Genomic DNA, 22,536 nt, shown 5'->3' with positions numbered 1-22,536 from the left:
ACCACTGTTTATTAACAACTGTTTATTAAGTTAAAGGTTTGATATTGATTAGAAGTATAAAATATTAAAATATTCAGAGGTTTTTAAAAAGTCTTAGAAGGGTATTGAAATAACCCTTATTATTTCTGTATATACTATTTATTTTTGTAAGTGAAATTCTGGATCTGTATGAAGGAGAGCAGACCTTTCAGGATAGAAATGGTATTTAGCCTCCTGTTGTCCAACTCAACACTGAATGTTTATTTTTATTTCTATTAAAATAAAAACATTGTGGCATGGTGGCTCAGTGGTTAGCACTGTCGCTCGCCTCACAGTAAGAAGGTCACTGGTTCAAGTCCCAGCTAGGCCAGTTGGCATTTCTGTGTGGAGTTTGCATGAACTTCCCATGTTAGCCTGGGTTTACTCCAGGTGCTCCGGTTTCCCCCACAGTCCAAAGACATGCGCTATAGGTGAATTAAAAAAACTAAATTGACTTTAGTGTATGAGTGTGTTTGTAAATGTAAGTGTGTATGCATCTTTCCCGGTACAGGGTTGTGTCAGGAAGGGCATCCGCTGTGTAAAAACACATGCTGAAATAGTTGGCGGTTCATTCTGCTGTGATAAATAAGCGACTCAGTGTACCACTGATTATTACAGCAAACCGTACCATATACACACTAAAATCACAGAATGGCCGCAAACTGTTTTAAAGCCGTTCATTGATTTAATGCTTTGAAATGATACAAATGGTTGATTTGACTGAGCTCCAGACTGTCACGCTCCGCACCATTTGAAGAGGCTGTGGTACATTATGTAGTAAAGGACATTCAGTTTCCTATTCAGACTTCATCAGACCTCAGTGTATAAACAGAAATCATGGGTATTCATTTTGTTTTACCCGTGTAATTTTTTTATGCTTTACAGTACTAGTAGCCCTTGACTTGAAATTTATGAGTCCCCATAAACCACAGTTTCAGCTAAAAACCTTCTCTAATGTTCTACTGAAAGAATAAAGTCACCTCAGGATGACCTTAACAGCAATTTTTCAGTTTTAGGTAAATTGTACCTTTAAGTCTTCTGATCATCCAGACTCAACAACACTGGCTCAGTTAATGAGTTTGGGGGTGTAACCATTGTAATCTGTTTTGCTGATCAATTGCAGGTTTTTTCTTTGTTGTTGTTGTTCTGTAGAGTGCATTAGAGTCCCCCCACGCTTTCAGCAGCCTTCATTTTGAAAGTGTTTTCTCTCATTCATCTCTCAAAAAGGTTTTTAAGACTTAATAAGCCATGAATCAAACCAGCCAGCTACAAGGTGAACCAACCACGACATTATGAACATTGATTTAAGGTCAAAATAATTGCTCTTGAATTAAAGTATTTGAAAATTGGACAAAAAAAGAAAAGAAAAAAAACAATGATGCAAGAATGTGCTTAAATGGTTTAATACTAGAAAGAACTACAATCTCATATACAAGTCATATAAAAAAATATAGAAACAACATTTTGGGCCCAATCATACACCCGGCGCAATGTGACGCAAGGCGCAGCGCAATACTTGTTTGGTAGTTTCAGGTTGGCGCAAGAGTCATTTTGAGGCGTTGCGCTACGCTGTTTAAATAGCAAATGCATTAGCGCTCATATGTGCGTCCATTGGCGTTCTGGTCTAAAAAGGAAGGCGTTCTGAGGCGCAATGCTGGCACGTTGCTATTTTGAGAAACTAAAATAGATTTTTCATTAGACCAAAACAAACCCGGTCTAAACTCCGGCGCAGAGTTGCGCCTCGCTTACACACTGCTTAATACGCACAAGAGAGCAATAGGCAAATATCTTTACATATGAAAAAATTTTAATATTAAGGATATATATATAGGATATAATAAGAATAGATATAGGATATAAATATATAGGATTAAAATATTAAAAAACATATAATTTTCTAGCCTACATAAATATGAAAAATCACTGCTTTTATGTTTTCTTCATCTCGGGAGGCTTTTTCAGTTCATTCATAACAATTTGCTTTTGTATAATGTTATTATTATTAGCAGTATCATTTATTATATCCATATTTATATTTGTTTTATTAAAAACAAGCTTAGATTTGCCCACCTGTCAGGTTTTAGACCATGTCAGGTTTTAGACCATGTGTTTTAGGATATAACTCAGGTTTTTGAACACACTTCGTTATTATTGTTCATTTATTCGTTTGCTGGAAATTAGAACTGAATTTAGAAATAGTTTTGAAACGAATATTTGCGCTTAACAAACGCAATTAATTATTTATAGACTAATTGATGTCTGTGCTTAAAGGTTTCCCTATCCGAAAGTGAAAGTGATCCAATATCTCATTCTCACGCAGTAGATGCTCTGTTTAACAGTTTTCTGTTAAAAAAACTGTCAACTGTTAACTGTTTGCTAGTGAAATGCTCAGTTTTTCCACTTAGACTTACTTTACGTCCTGTAAATAGCGAATGCGCTCTTGGCGCGACGCAGCTGGCTCTTAAAGGGAATGGGAGATGAGACTCTTAATTGGTTTATTCTCAAAACACACTTATAACTCATTAAGAAAATAAACTCAACACTTTTAGACTATGCGCCACGGCGCAAAGCCGATTTTCCCATCCGTAAATTAGCAAAAATGCGTTCTGACACGCCCTGAAAGCGTTTGCGCCCTGCGTTTTGCGCTCTGCGCATGGACCGTCAAAATAGAGCCCTCTTTGTTTATTGTAAAATATAGATATAGAGTGTCTAAGTAGTTTGAGATTGCAGGGAACCATGAAACCCCCCTGTCTCAGCAAGGTGTTTTCACACCTCTAGTTTAAAAAAAGTCAGGAAAGTGGGTGAGTCCACCTTTGTTTAGGTGGGAGTGTCTAGTGGCGAAAGAGGGAAGGGTTTGCATTAAAGGGGGGAGTTTCAGTACATGCACTACAGCTGATTTTTACAGCGGCAACACAAACACAGACGCAGGGGAGGTGGCTCGTGAACATGTTTACATGGACATCAGTAATCAAATTATTTGCCTTAATCTGAATAAGACAATAATATGATTAAGGTGTTTACATGAGTTGCTTTTTGAATGTTCCTTTCATGATCATGTTTTACATGTTATAGCACATAGATTAATTAACATCATTGCATCATTGCCACACTATTCACATTTACTCCAGAGTTTATGTAATTTTGGGTGTTTCATTCTTAATTTGTCGACTTTAACTGCAGTTTGGCACTTTCACTTTCGTTTAGGAACATTTCATGCATTACCTCCGTGACAAATAAGATATTGAATGTGAGGAATTGCTGGAAGAGTGTTGTTTTAATGGAATTTTTGATACTGCACGCCGTAGGGAAGGAAAAAAAAACTGTATTTCTCGGTAGATGCAGAGAATAGCATAACATCTGTGTGTGTATAAACTGTACTGTCACAAAACATGGCAAAAATCATCCATAGTAAAAATCCTACATGACGGTAATAGTTTGATTAAGATGTTTACATCCTTGCATTCAGAGAGCAGCATTTAGAGTGGATCGTTCAGTCCATAATATTGTTGTGATATTAACATACTGTAAACTTAGTAACTAAATCATTTTGACTATAGTATGTCTTTAAAAACTGAGTACTGCTGATGATACACACTAAGTTTGCCTCTGAATAAACATAAAGTACACTAATCACACATCAAATCCGATGAGAAAAGACAATCAACACAAACTGGTATTGTGTCTATTTTTAAAAGAAGACGAGCAGCAAACCCGGATTTCCAGTAGTACAAAGCTCTCAGGTAAAACATGTTCCTTACAAACAGATTTTTGTCACGTGTTTGCAGACTTCTGTAATAAACAAATGTGGACCCACATGCAGCGGTGCTCTCATTGCGGGAAACAAAACCTTTGTTGTGGCACATTTATAAACGCAACACTGATGACCCATGTCTCCGAACAATTCTTCTTTTTCCACTTGTATTATTACGGTTGGCAAAAAAACATGGCGTCTCTCTGCCGTCTGAACTCTGTAACAGATAAAAACTGTCTTCTAAGCTATCATGCATATTAATGAAGTTGCACCTCATTCACAATAGAGCGCGCTGGTTGGTTAGAACCAAGTACTACTTAAAAGGTAGATAATTACGCATATAATTATGTCGCTATTTCACTACTAGGTAGAGATGCTGTAAAAATCCATCTCTGCCTCGCTCTCTCTCTCACAAACACTTTGGACATTTGACCTGCTGCGCTGGCCTGTTTGTGAGGTAACGTTTCCTCTCCTCTTGGTGGTTAAAGCGATCCTTATAGATTCAGGCATGAACTTGCCTGAGGTGCGAGTTTTCTCTACTGTGTCTATTACAGGTTACCTGTGATAAACGTGTATAATGCACATATAGACTGTAACCGCGACAGTTCTTCCCACGTGACTCATCGGTGAACAACGTTTTCAACAACCCTTTCTGTTAAACGGGTGAAGACAATGACCAATCATAGGGGTGTAAGACAGCGCTCAAAAAGGAAGTGGGATAATATTTACGTTAGTTTATTTTCTACAAATGCTCATGTTGTCTTCTGTTCATGTGTTGTAGTTTTGTTTAATACATTTAAAAAGCGTGTTTTCGTTGAGCAGGTCAAATTTGAGGTCCAGTTCATATATCTTACTGCTTGTATTAAAGGACAAAATTTTATTACAAATAATATATAAAGATAAATATATTTATAGATTTTAATGAAAAAAAAATCTTGTGTTGTGAAGAAAAAATCTAGTTATGTTTGGAAAGCATCATCGGTGCACCGAGATATCGAATTGAATCGAATGGCATGATAATTGTAACCGAACCATGAGTCCAGTTTAAAAAGAACATATTTTTAGAACACTAATTACAATACCGTGATATTGTGGAACTGTGATATTTTTATCCAAGGTTGTCATACAGTCAGAATCTTGTACCGGCCCATGCTTTGTCCTAATGTTTCTAGCAGCGTGGGACACACTTGACTGTCAACATCTCAGAAAATGTGTTTTGGTCTTTCGTAACCCTTTAAAGAAGATTGAAATAATAATGTTGTTTATCACTTGGAATTTTACAATTAAACATGACATCAAATAATAGGGGCTAATGACAACCTTGTTGGCTAGTCTTAAAATTTTTTGTTTAAAGTCAATTTCACAATGGAGAAAATGAATAGGATTCCTTCAAATCCCACCTGCAAAATTGGCTCACAGCTTGTGCAAGTTTATTAATGTTACAGGATGAGCTAATTGTGCATTTCCCTCCTTTTCTCTGTCTGGTTTATTGTTAGTTACTACAGTTAATCAGTCATGTTTGTGGTAGACTCAAATTGGGACCGGATGCAGACCTAAAAGTGTATCCTAATCAGAGAACATCTGTTGTTTTGCTAAAAGTTATTTTTGTCACTTTACATATGTTCTTATTGGTTAGTTATTACACTGTATGCTATTTCTGTGTATTTTATACAAAGAAGTATACATACAAAAGTGCGTTCATACAAAATGCTTCGACATTCAATTCGAAAACAAATATTGAACATTGCAATGTTTTTTTTCCTCCACCTTCAACCACTTTTGAGGTCTTTTTTTGCAAAATTAGCTTGTGCTATTTAAATACTATTGTCAACAGCATAAAATCCATATTAAAAACATAAATGTAACAAAGTCCATAATAAATCAAAGTTTACAATGATTTTTTTGCTAACACACAATGTTATTTATGTGAAAAATTAATCTGTGCATGTTAATCCACTGAAAAAAACAGTTTGTTTTGGTAATCTTCAATCAAGGTCCGACCATTTGCTTCTACATTTGGAATGGTGGTCTTTCTCTATTAACATCAGTTTGAAGGGCTTTGTCCACAATATTCCTAAACACATCCTTCTTAAGGCTGGATTTAAACTTCTTCGTAGAGCTGTGCGGTTTGGGGAACATTTAGTTTTTGACAGCTGTTTGTAAGTTCTTTTTAAAACTAGAAGTTAAAGTCAACACTAGGGGCTATGTAATTACTAGCTAGTTTGTAACTGAATTTGTTAACATGTTCTTATAGCAAACTATAGTTAGGTCTTAAGCTTTCCATAAAGTCATGCGTATAGATGTATTTAATGACGTAATATTTAATAAGAAGCATTTAAATCGTTAAAATGCTATAAAATTCTGCAACTAATGCATCTATATATAACTGTCCTACAGAAATGAAATGACAAATTATATTTTTATAGTACATTATATTACAGTCAGTCACTACAGGCGATGCACACACCTGCATCCCGAGCTGTGGAAGCACATGAAAAACACATGCAGTTATCAAAACATTAAACTTTCATTTTGTGTGACTTTGAAACCAAAATATTCCCATATTACCAATGTCCAATTTTTTTTTGTTATAAATTTGTCTATTATTGCTTCTGAAGTGGCAGATGCCATCATCCCACTCATCAGCACTTTTATGTGTGTGTGTTTTTGTTTTTTTGGGTGTTCCACATAGTTTGGTTGTGCAGTTTTGATTGGGCAGAACGAAAGTTTGCTTGAATGTTTCAAATTGGAATTCGATTTCAATTAATCGCATAGCCCTACTCTGAGTCAACCGCACTCGTATGGTCCGGCGCAGCCTTTGTGCGGTGATGCCAACGCTGACGGGCACCTCTCAAAAAATGTAACTACATTTTGAAACGACAAATAGCGCAATCTCTGTGATTGGTCGGCTTGGTAGCTGTGACGAGTGTGGGCGGTGTTGAGAGCCGCGAGCCAGATGGAATGATTTACAAATGTTGAGTCCCATGAAAGAGCTCCAGATGGAAACTTTTGTTTTGTGTTTATCTCATGATTACAGTTCCACCAGTTCCCACCTCAGAATGAGTGAGTTTTAGCTACATTAAGGTAGTGTTTAGAAAAAACAAAACACTCGTGAAGAAACTTGACACAGAGGAACATAACCTACTGCCAGGTAGCGTTTCGGAAGTGTTATTGCAGAGCAACACAAACAGCAAGCAGAAGTATAAATGCACGACTACATGTAAAGCATGGGCCATGGGTCACAGCGATCACTCAATGCTAGGGGTGTCAAAATTAATTGTTTTTTTGGTGCACCGTGATGCAGATGCGGACATTTCGGTATCGGTTTAGTAATAACCATAACCGGTTACTATGTACTGACGTCATTTATCTAATATGCGCTACTGTGTGTGTGTGTGTTTGCTGGACAGTCTTTTACTGATACAGAAGTCCCTATTTCACTGCGATTGAGTGAATGAAAGTAAGGGCGTACTCACACTATGTACAGTTCCCTTGAATTGGGCCAAATCACGCTTGTCCCCCCTCCCATCTCCCCCGATGGCCCGCACTCACATTACATTCGGGCATGGGCACGCTTTTGTCATCGATGCTACGCTGTTCAGTAAGCGCTTTGGCTCAGCACAGTGAAGATATATCGTTAAAGTCGTTTGATATGCAGTCACATGCAATCTAATATTTCGCCGAACAGATCTGCCACTTTTGATGCTCATAAACAATCATAAAGTCCTCCTGCTGCAGGAATTAGAAGGTTTGCTGAAGGTGCAGCTTTGGTGCATTGAGGGATTTGCGTCTTTAATAATCTACGACAGTGTGCGTTCATTGTACAGTAAGAATGAATCCATATAAAACAGTCCCTTAAAAGTCACGTCTCGCTTTTAGTTTCGGACTCAGGCGCATTTGCACTCGCACACAAGCGTACCGCACCAAAGCCCAAGTAAACCGCGCTCTGGCACACCTCTTCCAACCGGGCCAGGGCCAGCCAAGTGAACCGTGCCTGAGCCCGATTCAGAGCACTCACACTTCTCAAACGATTTGAAAAAAGGGCCTGGGCACGGTTTGGATAGCATAGTGTGAGTACGCCCTAAACTCCATTTCTCTCTCTCACTGTGGCCCATTTGACCTGCTGGCGTGACTTTTCTTCTCCTTTCGGCTGTTACAGCTATACTTCTGGATATCACACAAGCGTGTCTGCAGAGCGAGTTTTCTCTACCGTGTCTATCATGGATCAGCTGTGATCGCCACTGCCGTTTTTCAGTGTCACTCATCAGTAAACAGCTCCAGAGCGTTAGAGCCAATCGCAGCCCTTTCTGTTGAGCGCTGACCAATCATAGAGGTGTAAGAAAGAACTCACTAGACAAGGCTCAAAGCGAGCGGAATATTTGTATTAGTTTATTTGCTATGAATGCTCATGTTGTTCTGTGCATGTACTTGAGTTTTTAAAGGTACAGTTTATATATCTGACTATATTAAAGAAGTAATTTGTATTATAAATAGTATGTAAATATAAATATATTTATACATTTTAATACAAGAATTTTTGTGATGTGAAGTATATGAAGTATGATAATCATAACCGAACCGTGAGACCAGTGTAGGTTCACACCTCTACTCAATGCAGAAGTATAAACCAGCCTTTACTGTTAGTTTCCTACAAGGGAATGAAGCACAAAAGAAAACCCCGCCCCCTTCTCAATATTCTTTTTCAGTTGGAAGTACATCAACATACTGAAACAAAAGTTTCAGCAAATTTCAGTTCACACAGACTTTATTGGTGCATAAATTGCACACTTCTCATAAAAAGAAGTGTAAATGTCAATAGAACATGATTTGGCCTTGTTTTATCCCACAGATGTCAGGATGGAGTGTTGTGATGGGGAGCCGCGCTACACCATTGAACAGATCGACCTGCTCCAGCGCTTAAGGCTGTCGGGGATGACCAAACCTCAGATCATTCAAGCCCTTGAGTCTTTAGACAGGCTCGATCCGGACCATCGTACCCCATGCTGCAACAATCACTCAACTCAACCCAGCGCCCCTACCTCCGCAGCCCCTGCTGCCCCGTCATCCTCCTCCTCATCTTCCTCGTCTCTTACCTCAGCCACCACGCAAACCCCTGTAATTGAGGCTGCATTATCACCCAGTAACAGCTACGATGCCTCACCTCCACCCCTGTACCCGCCCAGTGGAGTTCAGAGATCGTTCAGTTACGATTTGGCAGAGGAGGACTGGGATCTGGAGGAGAAGGTGGAGGAATACATGAGGTACCATATCTGTTACGAGCGCACATTATGAGCTGCTTCTGTGGGCTTCTCTTCTCAGGTCTACTGAGAGGCAGAGATTAATATAACAGCTGATAATGACAGCGAATGTCCCTGAGCAACAGTGTAATTTTCACAGAACAAGAACCCTTTCTGAATCAGGTCAGGTGGACAGTTGGTGCATATGGATACTTTCTGTAACTTTTCTTGTAACGGCTTGGGCTCTGGAGAATGCAGGATGCTCCTCATTTAAATATACTTTTATGGCCAATTTATTAGGCACGCCTGGCTAGTTTGTCTTCAGAACTTCCTTAATTCTCCATGGTGCAGATTTAACAAGGTGTTACTGGAAACGTTGCTTTTGGATTTTGGTCTGTATTGAGGGTAAGGTGCAGGTGATGCAGATTTGTTGGCTGAACTGAATATGATACTTTACTCACGCAATTGATATCGAAGTTGGTAATTGTCTTTCTTTCTTGAGTCAAAACGAAATTAGAGCTTTCAAACTGCAGATTCTGATGGCCATACATGATCCCAGTCGAAGAATGGGAAAATCAAATCAGCAAAAAAGTCAGAGAAAAATACTGCATGTTTCCCTTAAAAAGCTTTTCAATTTCATTTTGACTGAAGAAATAAATAAATTGCAAATCAAATCTTGAATGACATGGCTTTTAGCACATGATAGAGACATTTTTATTCTGGAAGTGCACTAATCATTTTATCACTTGTTCCACCACATCCTAATGGTGCTCTTTAGGATTTGTGGACTGTGGAGTTTATTTAACTCAACTGTCATGTTCAAGAAACCAGTTTGAAATGATCTGACCTCATTGACAGTGCATTATGGAAGTAGCATCACAAGATGAGTTCACTATGGTCATAAAGAAATGGACATGGTCATGGACATTAGGGATGCAGGGTATTGGAAAAATTTGACATTGCAATATTTTGTTATTTTGTGATTATACATCGCGATATGAATACAATTTCACCAGATTTGAATATCTCTATATGAAAATAATTTATAGTTTTAGATAGATTGGGAGGATTTTGTAGGGCCTTCCATCTGCATAAAACATAATAAGCTATATACAAGCATAGATCAATTTAATACGATACAAATGAAAGTGTGTTTTATGGTTCTAGTCAGTCTGCGTTTTATAAATAATTCAATAAAACTGATCATTTTTAATGTTACAAACAATACAATTTCTTATGCCTGAATTCTTTTGAAATCCTCATACAGTCATAGGCCTCAAAAACATGCAAATTATTCATGATAATCCAGACCCAACATTGCATACACTGTGATGAGACCTTCGAATAATCACAATGCTGAAATGATATATTGTGCAGCCCTTATTAATGCTTAGTTGGTATTTTGAAGACCTAAACTGTGTCAAGAAAATATCTTGCTTTGATTTTGTTTATGCCAAATTTTGACACTAGCTTTGCTGCAGCAAACATTGAGACCCCTCGGACCAGAGAACTTTTGTCCAATTTTCCATTGTCCAATTTTGTTGAGCCTCTGTGATTGTAGCCTTGCTTTGTTGTTTCAGAGATCTGGGCTGTAATGAATAGTTCAAGAAGGCCTTTTTACTCCCAAAGCTACTGCTCACAAGATTATTTCTCTTTTGGAGACCACTCTGTGTAAACTTTAAAAATGGTTGTGTGTGAAACTCCCAGTAGAATAGCAGTTTCGGAAACACTAAAACCAGCCCAGTGTGACACCAACGACCATGTCACATTTTAAGTAATTAATTGAAATGTTGTTGATTTTTTGTGTGTGTGATCTGATGCTCTGTTTGAACTCCTGCAGATCTTTTTGACAGTCTATATCAGGGGTCACCAATCTTGTTCCTGGAGGTCCGGTGCCCTGCAGGGTTTTGCTCCAACTTGCCTCAACACACCCGCCTGGGTGTTTCAAGTATACCTAGTAAGACCTTCATTAGCTTATTCAGGTGTGTTTGATTAGGGTTGGAGCTAAAATCTGCAGGACACTGGACCTCCAGGAACAAGTTTGGTGATCCCTGATCCACATGCTTAAATGTATTGGGTTACAGCCTCAAAATAATTACATATATTACAAATATCTGAATATTTGCATTAATTAGGTATACCGTATAAATAGGCCTATGGATGTACAGTACATATTATGTAATACCCTAAATATAACAGTCGTTTTAGAACATATTTTTAAATCTCTTTTTTTTTTTTTTAGAACTGTTAGACTCTGTGCTTTAGTTTGTTGCTTTAATCCTTGTCTTTATTTGGACTGTAGGAGGGACAGCAACCTTGTGAAAGAAGAAATAAAGGCTTTTCTTAATAACAGAAGGATCTCCCAAGCAATTGTTGGCCAAGTCACAGGTACTCTGCATGCTTTTTTTTTGTCTTGCACTGGGGGAGGGTGGTAGTGTGAATAGTTTTTTTTTTTTTTTTGTACACAATCAAACCTTTTATTCAATTACAGTCACATATTATTTCCATACAATATTTTTCTGCTTGTCGAGTGTGCACCAAACTTTTGTCCGAATCAACCCTAACAGAGAGAGAATCTAGGCCAACCACAGCTTCGATAACCAAAACGTTGAGATGGTGGAAAAACATCAAGCAACTGAAGCTGATAATATCTGACTGGAAAGAGGTCACATTTACAGCTGATGAGAGAAGTGCAAACCAACTCTGTGGAAGCAAACTGTGATTGCAAACTCAGATTGCGTTTCCACCTCTTAGTTAATATGTTTCCCATTCTCAGAACTATTGCATGCATTCTTGATGTTTTACACAGATTATATGTTATACAGCAGGAAAAATCAACACTGGATCTGATGAACCACACAGAGTACAGATTGGGTTCAGATGTGCTTATAGTATCAACTTCAGTTTGTGTTGAGAACAACTGGATAGTATTCTCTATAAAATAATAAAAAAAGATGTATGTTTGAGATTTTAAACAGTATTTTTAAAACCCTCTTTTTAATGATTGTAGTCAGTGTATATCATTGTAATGGTGGAAATAAGTATTGAACACATCCTGTTTTTTTTTCTTGGAATAATATTTCTAAAGTAACTGTTGACATGGAATTGAACCATATTTTGGTAAAAACCCAAACAATACAAACTAAAACAAAACAATTTAAAAAAATCTGAAATGAGTTATGTGTAATAGCAATGAAATGACACAAGGTGAAAGTGCTGAACTACTGAAACATGTTTAATACTTTATATAAAAGGCTTTTGGGTGATGGCAGTGTATGGGTTTTTAACCACAGTAGTTCAAACTGTAGCTCTGCCGAGTGACTAAAAAGTTATCAGCATGATAGTAAAAAACTACATTTTCAGTCAAACTATTCTTCTGCAATCTGATACAAAAACGGAAATAAGGGCAGTATTAATAGCTTAAAATGTGGTAGAGCGTTGCTATTATGTAATTAAATTGTATTGCAATATGGAGCAATTAAGTGTTGATGTTAAATCAAAAGTAATTTACAAATACTTGATAATGACATGATTTAATGACAACAACTTGCTGTGGTTAAAACTGAATTAGTTATAAATAACTCGATAAAATATGAAATGATAAAAACATAATTATAACTGTACTCGGCGTAAATGTAAAAATGAAGTTACCAGAGGTAGAAGGAGAGACAGAGGGAGGGAAAGACAAAGAGAGCAAGTAGGCCTCAAAGAGGCAGAGAAGATAGACTCCAGATCAGGAGAGGAGCAGAGCAGGAAAGTGCAGACCAAGAAAAGAGACAGTGCAAAGTTTACCAGCTGTTTTGCATCTTTTTTGACCATGTGACTACAGCCCAAATACAGAGACATTCAAACTGACCAATAAACATGTGACCACATTGTAAAATCCCCAAAGTCCACACACACCCCAGGTCCTGATCTAATCAGTATCTGCCTTTGGAGTCAGTATGGACCTTCTGTGGTGAAAAAGACATGTTTTGCCATATAAACAAATGCATATAATAATTTTCATTCGTACAGCAGCTTACAGACGCCTTTCATATGGAGAATGAAGTCACATGAATTGCTCAGGTGCGAGATTTTCACAGACCTCAACAAATTGTAAAATTCTTGATGGTTCTGTGGGTCTCGTCTATCAAATCTGATCTTTATTTTTTATTTTCTATTGGATTCAAGTCAGGTGATTGGCTGAGCCATTCCACAGCTTAATTTTCTTTCTTTGAAAGCATTTGAGAGTTTCCTTATCTGTGTTTTGGATCATTTTCTTGCTGAAATGTCCACCTTGGTTTTATCCTCATCATCCTGATAATATAGATGTTGGACTGAAGCAGCTAATATTAATTTTCAATGATGAAGGGCGGAGGGTTGCTGAATAACTACTAAGAAATTTCAGCTGCTGTCTAGACTTTCACTGCCTTTCTACACCTCACTTTCTTCATGTGTTCTATACTTTTTCCCTGCGTCATTTCATTTTATTACGCATAACTTAATTTGTAAACTCTTTGGTTATCAGCATCCGGTGATAATTTCAAGTCAACAGCACCTTTAGAAATATGTTTCTCTGAGAAAAATGGTGAAGTGTCTCATTCTATAAAGAATATAAATTAATTTATAAACCATATATTCTTCAAAATAAGTTGGACTGTCAACTGCATTGCTGAGAGAAAATATATTTACATTTTTTAATTTAATTACAAAAGAATATCAAATTAAACATTTATATTTCAAGTATCTATTCCCCTTGTGCCACAATAAATCCTTAACGTTTTAAAAGAATAATAATAAAAAGGAATACAAAATTCTATATTAAAACAAACTGATATTAAAGTCAATTCATTTGTTATAAAAGTCCGTTCTAAATTATTAGATATTTTTGTGAACTGAAATCAGTATTTGGCAAAATTCTACACATACAATCACATAAATAAATTACCTGCTTTGCTTTTGGCTTAATGCATGATATCTCTTTGCTTGTCAGAATAAAATGTAAATATTACAAAATTGGTTGATGTTTCTAAATTATTCAGTGGAAATCAACCCTTTTCCAGAACTTATCCTTAACAAATGATCACATCACACATTCAAAATTTGCCCTGTGTTCATATTCTGTAGGTATTAGTCAGAGCTACATTTCCCAGTGGCTCCTGCAGCAAGGACTGGAGATGAGCGACTCTAAACGCAGGGCATTTTATCGCTGGTACCTGCTGGAGCGCAACAGCCCAGGTGAGCTGAGTTTCCATTGCAGGGACATGATTTGCCAAAAGCAAGGGCTTGGATTTCTGAGCAGTTTTATTTATTTATTATCATTTGCATTTGCTTTCTTGTTGTTTCCCCCTGATAGTTGTCATGGTCCTTGAGGGCTTTGCATTTGACGAATTGTATCTTTCGACGTTCGAATGAGCAAGTGCATTGGAAGGACATGCCGTGTTTCTACACTGAATTGAAATTCAATCAACTGTTGTCATTTCCCATCAGTTATGTGCTTAAGTTAATGCTGTTCTTGGCACATCCAAGAAGTGTAGGTTGTTCCAGTCGGAAATGAGCTTTAAAGCCTTTTAGGCTGTAACGCAGCCAACACTGGCATCGTCTTGCATTTATAATAAAGAGAACGTGTTGATGTTTGAAGGAGCTAATTAAGTAATGTGAAGCCCTCCAGGACCACTTCTGCTCTCCATCTCCCAGGTTAGACCCTCTTGTGTAGCTCTCAGTCCTGATCCTGGGTTTGTCAAATGCTGGTTTTCATGTCCTCTTTTGCACTTAAGTGCTGTTAACACCCGACCCTTACTAACTGAGCCCCAAGCATGGCGCTTTTACGTTCTCTACGGTGCTAGAGAATTGAGCATGGCTCCGAGATACTAATCCTGCTTCTTAACACTGCAATGTTTTCTCAGAGTACTATCTTAATTTTTGTTAATTGTCATCACCCCTCCGAGGGAACCTAGTTAACAGTTTTCTGATTGCCCAAATGGGTTAAAGGAGTCAGATGGAGTGAAAACCAGCATGTTCAGGTGCCCAGGAGCAGGACTGACTCTCCCTGGATCAGGCAGAGAGAACTGCTGATGCACCTCCTCCCCTGGTACTCTGCTCACCAGTCTCAGCCAGGTAATGTTCATCCGGCAGGGTCAAATCGAACTGAAGTACTTTGGGAAATGAATAATTGTTCCTTTTTGAATCTAAAGTTGCCTTTCATCTCCAACAAATGATAAAGCTGCGGCTTGTAACGGTGGCAGTGTACAATGGCATACACAGGCTAGTTGCATAAATTTAGCCTACATGCTAAATAGGTAGATCATTTAGAAAATTTATATTGTCTGTTGATGTACTCTTATGCTATAAGATTTAGGTGACTTAAAATATATTTAAATTTATTTAAAAAATACTTTTGGCTTCAGTAGAACATACAGTGCATCCGAAAAGTATTCATAGCCCTTCCCTTTTTTCCACATTTTCTTATGTTACAGCCTTATTTCAAAATGGATTAAATTTATTTATTTCCTCTACACACAATACCCCATAATGACAATGTGAAAAAAGATTTTTTGAAACTTGCAAATTTATTACAAATAAAAAACCTGATCATTCACATGTACATAAGTATTCACAACCTTTGCTGAGTATGGAGTCCTGTGAAGGAGCTCCGGATGGAAAGTTTTGTTTTGTGTTTACCTCATAGTTAAAGTTGCTGCACGTCCGCCGGTTCCTGCCTCAAAATGAGCGAGTTTGAGCCGCTTGTACATCCCGGAAGTGTTTAGGAAAAGCAAAAAAGCAACGAAGAAACTCGACACAGAGGAACATTTACACCTCACTGCCAACTAGCGTTTCGGAAGTGTTAATGCAGACCAACAGAGACATCGCGCAGAAGTATAAATGCACAGCTACGGGCGTTGCATGCGCCGTGGGTTACGCCGGTCACTTGACGCAGAAGTATAAACCAGGCTTAAAGACCATGGCCTCTAGCATATTTCGTTAGAGGACCTTTTAGAGGTCAGAGGAGTAAGGTTTACCTGCACAGCACTTCACTATCTGGCCTCCATTACACTTGCGCCATTCTGAAGATGTTTTCAACTGGTATGCCTGGCTGAAATGCGCAAGTGCGTCGCTCCCAATTATGCATGTGCAAGCCTCCATTGGAGATCATGAACAGTGAAGTTCTGATCATTTGTGAGCATTGGATGCCCTAATATTTGATCTTTTCCAGCTAATCCATATGCTGTCATTGTTTTGGAATTGATATATTATAATTTTGTTTTGTAGTTGTTAAATTGTTATGCTTTGAAGTAGGGCTGGAAAAATATGACATTGCGTTATTTTGCTTTGCTGCGATATGTTTCGATATGAATACAACTTTAATAGAAGCTTTGCATAGCTCTGTTTGCAAAGAAATCATTAATTTAGATCAACTGGGACGATCAAGTGTTTTTCTATGCCATGCATTTGCAAAAATTATTATAAATAACAAGTAAACAAATCAATAAATAATGCCTAACAGAGTCTTACAGTATTCAAGTATAGAAATTGAACAATTAAATGTAAAATAACATGGTCATCATTGTATACATAATTAAAAGATAATAATATCTTTATATTTTAATCTTTAATCTAATCCTGCAATGTCACACATGCACCTATACACACATTGCTCAAACGATGCTCAAACGATATATTGTTCAGCACTACTTTGAAGTCAATCATATTTGCATATTTGTTGTGTGTTAAATGAGCACTGACGAACCCTGAGTAATGTTAACAACCATAACTCACTGCCATGACAGAAAAACCCTACAAAATGTCTGTAGCTTTTGAACTGTTTTTTGAGGTGGTCATGAACTTCCATTTTATTTTATATGGTTTTTGAAGGTTCACTTATGAGGTTACTAAGATTTAATCATCATTTCAAAGTAATTGACTATTTTCTGTCCTGTTTTGACCCTTCCATCATCTGAACACACTGAATAAATAGACCTGTTGGTCTGTAGAGTCTGAATGAAACATGGTATGATTGGGTTACGGTTTTTCGTAATAAAACCGTTTTTAAAATTTGTAAAGGACAGCTTTCTGCTCATTCTTTACCGTTATGATTTGCGTTAAAAATACATAAATACCAAGAATTTATACATGCATATCAAAAGTTCTGTAATGAATGACTGACCAATTTTGTCTATGTATTAATGAGAATAATAATAGTTTCACTTGAGTGGTGTAACAATGTCAGATCCAATATAGCTGACACATCACCAGCTACGTTTCCATCCACCACTTTTAATGTGTATTTTGGATATGCAAATCAAAAAACGGTTGATGGGAACATAGAAGCTTTTTTATTTTTTATTTTTTTTATATTCGGATATCTTATGCGATATTCCAGTTTGCGATGAAGTGAATTCACATTTTTGGATGGAAACATAGCTACTGTCTATCTGAAAATTCAGCATCCAATTTTGCGTCGTTCCTAAATAAATTTGTGGTAAAATTATTGAACAAATAACCAAGTTCTTACCGATGCACTCTTTTCTTATGTTTGGACCAAAAGAAAGCCAATGCATGTTTTCCACATCATTACACAATGTCTTGTTGTCTTCAAAGCATCTTTATGAATTGGTTTCTGTGTAAACCTGCATTTCACTTTTGATATTTGCCTCCTACTTTGGCAAATCAGTAGGCAAACAGCAATGTAGCAGCTGTTGATCTTCTGTTTAACCACTCAGTTACAATATAAAATGGCATTTTTCATGTTATAAAGAGATTGGATTCCTAAAACTTGGACGATATTAATAAAAAAAAATGATTTTGCAATTTTTGACCCCATTGAAGGAATAATTATCATGTTTTGTTTAATGGTTTAGACCTGTCACAATACTTATTTTTTGTTGTACAATATATTGCACCAAAATATATTGGAATAAACGATATTATTGTCATTTTATGACCATTTTATGTCACTCGTTATAAAATACCAGAACGACAATATAATATCACCATAATGCAAGTTCACTCTTCCAAAGAACAAATAATTTTCTTCTCATGAATATTTAATTTAACTATAGTCATTTGAACAATTTAATAATTAGGCATTGGAATCAGAATGAGAAAATACATATCCTAAATAAATAATACTAAATGTTAACAAAAAATGCAGGGAAAAAGTAACAGAGGTTGTGACATCTGCCAAAGGATCTATTTTCAGTTGTCAGTCACCCACATGAAAATATACTAAAGTAATTTATAGTAAATACTTTAGTGTTTCTTTAACCATACTGACACTGACACCCCAATTAAGATAGAGATGTTGCACAATCATCTAAAATGTGGCTAGAATAGTTTTTTTTATGTACGAGTGATGTATATTGCATCACTAAAAATGATTAAGGTTATGTCCATGTGTTGTGTGCTAAGTTGATATATTGATTAATGTGACAGGCCTAGAACCATTACTTATATTTGTTTAGCTACATGTGGGGTAAATTTATGTTATTGCTATTTTGGTTGGGTGTGTTTTTCAACTTACATATTTAATATTTCCAACAATGTTCACAACAGGCGCTACATTGTCCATGCGGTCCCTGGTTAAAGAGGAGCCTGACTGGAGGTTGGCTGGAAGCCCTGCGGACCGGGCAGCGGTTGGACCTTTCAGACTGCGGAGAGGTAGTCGCTTCACCTGGAGAAAAGAGTGCCAGTCAATCATGGAGAGGTAAATCATAACACATTACTGTCTTTGGCACTATTCAGACAGTAATTGTTCCTCAGGGTGACATTTAGGCAAGAACATCTGCGTGGCTGCTTTGAGATGAAACACACAGAGAAAAGCACTTGCATGCAGCAGTGAAATATGGTTTTTACTCCTCTTCAAGGGCTTAATTAATTTCTGTACACGTAAGTAATGAATTATGGTAGTGATAAATGCAAAAAACATTTAAATCTAAATTTTGACATTATCAATAAATATACACATATGAAAAAAATGAAGAGACCACTTGGAAACTATTTATGTTTGTATGTTTGAGTAAAATATTATTTTTGGTTCTTGTTCTACCAATTATTGATGGCATTTCTTCAACATTTTAAACTGTTCCCAATTAGACCGTGAATGAAATGGGTAACACTTTACTTAAGGTTGTGGTAGTTAATGCATTTACCATCATGAACAAGCAATGAACAATACATTTTTTACAGTGTTTGTTCATGTTAGTTTTCATTAGTGAATGAAAATACAGTCGTTCATTGTCAGTTCATGTTAATGCTAACCAACTAGCATAAAACACAGTCTCACCTCTGCCGTCCAAAGCCACGCCTTATGAAATACGAGTGCGCGCACCTTACAGATGTCAGCAGAACCCTCATTCAGCGACTAGTGCTTGGCCAGCGACGTGCAGGATTTACACTTATTACTAAGCCATACTTGTATGCTATTTTCGAATATTCGGAGTATAATAAGGATAAAAGGGACCTTGCACCCGGTCTCACCGCCGCCCGGTGGCCTTAGGATGACAGAAAACCTTGAACAATATTAATTTAAGCTGATAAACATAAAAAAAACCTAAGAAAAATCACAGATTTATGGCAAACTTCCTCCTGTCAGCATGTGAAGTTTCAGGCAGATCAGACAAAGCATCCCTGAGTTATAACAACTTCCTGTTTCAAAGTTTGTGAGGCCTCCACGAACACGCCCTTTGACGAAAACTCTAGATCTTCGCAATTTAATATCCAAGGCCAAGGCCTTTAGATGACAATACCCAATTTTGGTTTTGATCGGATTAAATCCCTAGAAGGTACCAAAATACAAGTAATATACAATGCCTGGAAATGGCAAAAAATTAAATATGCAAAAATAAAATATATTCAACTTCCTGTTTTTAAAAGTTTTTATTTTTATTTTATTTCATCAAGATTAGCAGTATCACTATCCTCATATTTATGCCTGCTATTTGAGTCAAACATTTCTCCATTCTTAATAATTTTTCCCACTTTGTGTTTTTATGTAATAAATGTTGTTGACACCCATTCTATTCATCTAATACATTACAGTGTGTTCTAAAGCTGCTACTGTTTCCCATTGGTTGAACAATGAGCATGATATTCCCAAAGTCTTGTTCCGATTCGCTTCATTTGTTCTCACAGTTTCTTTATCGAGAATCAGTATCCCGATGAGGCCAAAAGAGAGGAAATTGCCAATGCCTGTAATGCTGTCATTCAAAAGCCTGGTAAGTGATTTCAATCAGTATCTGACCTGCTTGAAGTCATTGCGGCAAATGTACTCGCTGAATATAAAAGAGCCAGTGTACTTATTGATGAATTTCTTCTATAAATGTGGTTTCAGGATGCAAACTCTCAGAGTTCGAACGAGTCACTGCGCTCAAAGTGTACAACTGGTTTGCTAATCGGAGGAAGGAGATGAAGAGACGTGCCAACATAGGTGAGCATCAAAATTTGACTATGCTTGAAGCTGTATTTTCTTTTTTCTTGAATACATTCAATTACAATTTTAAAACCAATTTACAAGTTGTCTATTTGTGTACATTGAAGCCTTAAGTCCAATTTTTGAATACATTTTTAATAGATCTTTACTAGAACAGCAGGTACCTAAGGTTTGGAAGGATGCTGTGGTAGTCCCTGTACCCAAATCCAAATCACCCCAAACTTTTAATGAATTCAGACCTATAGCTTTAACATCAATTGTGATGAAAATTTTTGAGAAGTTTGTGAGGTCTGAAATGCTGAGAAGAACAGAGTACGCACTTGATCCCATGCAGTTTGCCTATAGGCCTCATCGGGGAGTAGAGGACGCCACAGTTACTTTGTTTAACCTACTTTTTAAACATTTAGAAAAAAATGGTTCCCATGCCAGACTTCTGTTTGTCGACTTTTATTCTGCTTTTAACACAATTCAACCTCACATTTTAATTAAGAGATTGCTGGAACACTTTGACCTCAGTAATAACTTGGTGGGCTGGATCCTTAATTTTTTAACTAATCGAACACAAAGTGTTAGAGTGAATGGATGTCTATCTGATAAAGTTTGCTCTTCAACCGGGTCCCCACAAGGATGTGTTCTTTCACCTTTGTTATACATCCTTTACACAAACATGTGTCAGAGCAGGTGGGAAAATAGAACGATTATCAAGTATGCAGATGACACTGTCATTGTCAGTCAACTCCATGATGATGAAACAGGTCATGGTCCAGTACTCACTGACTTTGTCAGATGGTATGAGGAGTCATATCTTCAGTTAAATGTTTTAAAGACAAAAGATATGATCGTGGATTTTAGGAAGGCTGCTCACTCACAGGTGAGCACTTCCATTAAAAATCAGACTGTGGAAAGTGTGCAATCATATAAATACCTTGGCACAATTATTGACTCTAAACTTTCCTATGATGAGAATTGTGCAGCAGTGTGTAAAAAGGGGCACCAGCGACTATTTTGCTTGAGAAAGTTAAATTATTTCCATATCGATAAACAGATGATGAATCTATTTTATCTCGCCTTTCTTGAATCCGTTTTATCCTTTGCTCTGGTGTCATGGTTTGGAAATCTTTCTGTCAAGAATAAAAATTCACTAAATCAAATAGTTAAGTGGTCCAGTAAGCTGACCGGGGTGTCACTAGCCAATCTAGAAGCTGTGTACACTAGGCAGCTAAAGAGAATTACAAATTCAATTTTAAATGACACTGCTCATCCCCTACATTCAGAGTTTCAGCTCCTTCCCTCCGGTCGTAGGTTTCTAGTATTAAGCTGTAAAACGAAACGTTACAAAAATTGTTTTATACCAGCAGCCATTAGACATTTAAATAAGACTTAAGCAGAGATGTTTCAGTGATCATTTTAAATCATTTTAAATATTTACTTGGGGGAGGGGGGTGGACACTTAAAGTGATTATTTATTTATTCTTTATGTTTATGTTTTATGTCCTAATGCGCATTTGTTGTTGTTACTGTGTGAGTTGCTTTGTGTGGCACTGTTGTAAGATGAGGACTCTTGACTGCAAATCAAATCTACCTTCGGGTATAAATAAAGTAACCTAACCTAACCTAACCTTGTTGATTATTACCTCATGAATATGCAGTTCCTGTTTTAATGTAATTTAAATGTTTTGTCCTTAGATTGAATCTTTGTAGGTCATTCTAATATGATTTTTGTACATTGAGACATTTTGGTTACACTTTAAAAAAATGTTCCATTTCTTAATGTATTTACTAACATTAAGAATGAATAACCTTGTAAAGCATTTATTATTCATAGTTTTACATAAAACAATGCATTATTAAAACTTAATGTTGTGCTTGTTAACATTAGATTGAGTTAAATGATGTTTACTTATGTTAACAAGAATGAATAAATACCATAATAAATGTATCAGTAATTGTTTTTTTCATGTTAGTAAGTACATTAATATTAACTAATGGACCATTATTTTGAAATGTTACTGACATTTCTTACTATCAGTGTTAAACAGTTCCATCAGTTAAAAGTATACATTTTAATTTAAAATGAATCAAACAGACTTCTAGGTGGGTGTCAAGTTATTTTTTATGTA

At 36.7% G+C, this 22,536-nt stretch overlaps 2 protein-coding genes across 5 annotated transcripts in view; both read left to right on the top strand.

Moving 5' to 3' along the window:
• hpca (hippocalcin) overlaps nucleotides 1-22,536 on the top strand; it is an 802,490-nt gene that overhangs the window by 118,011 nt on the left and 661,943 nt on the right. The window lies entirely within an intron of this gene.
• The window catches only part of zgc:91944, a 30,481-nt gene that overhangs the window by 3,093 nt on the left and 4,852 nt on the right, over nucleotides 1-22,536 (top strand). For 2 of the 4 annotated variants that reach the window (XM_087294321.1, NM_001002668.1), the window contains 7 exon segments: nucleotides 8,619-9,030; nucleotides 11,309-11,394; nucleotides 14,116-14,226; nucleotides 14,980-15,105; nucleotides 18,541-18,691; nucleotides 20,119-20,201; nucleotides 20,318-20,413. In XM_087294321.1, coding sequence (XP_087150447.1) covers nucleotides 8,619-9,030; nucleotides 11,309-11,394; nucleotides 14,116-14,226; nucleotides 14,980-15,105; nucleotides 18,541-18,691; nucleotides 20,119-20,201; nucleotides 20,318-20,413 — 1,065 coding nt within the window. 4 annotated transcript variants of the gene reach the window in all.

The sequence above is a fragment of the Danio rerio genome, chromosome 19 (genome assembly GCF_052040795.2).
Source record: "Danio rerio strain M-AB ecotype USA chromosome 19, GRCz13ab, whole genome shotgun sequence".
NCBI lineage: Eukaryota > Metazoa > Chordata > Actinopteri > Cypriniformes > Danionidae > Danio > Danio rerio.
This window is presented reverse-complemented; position numbering and strand designations above follow the sequence as displayed.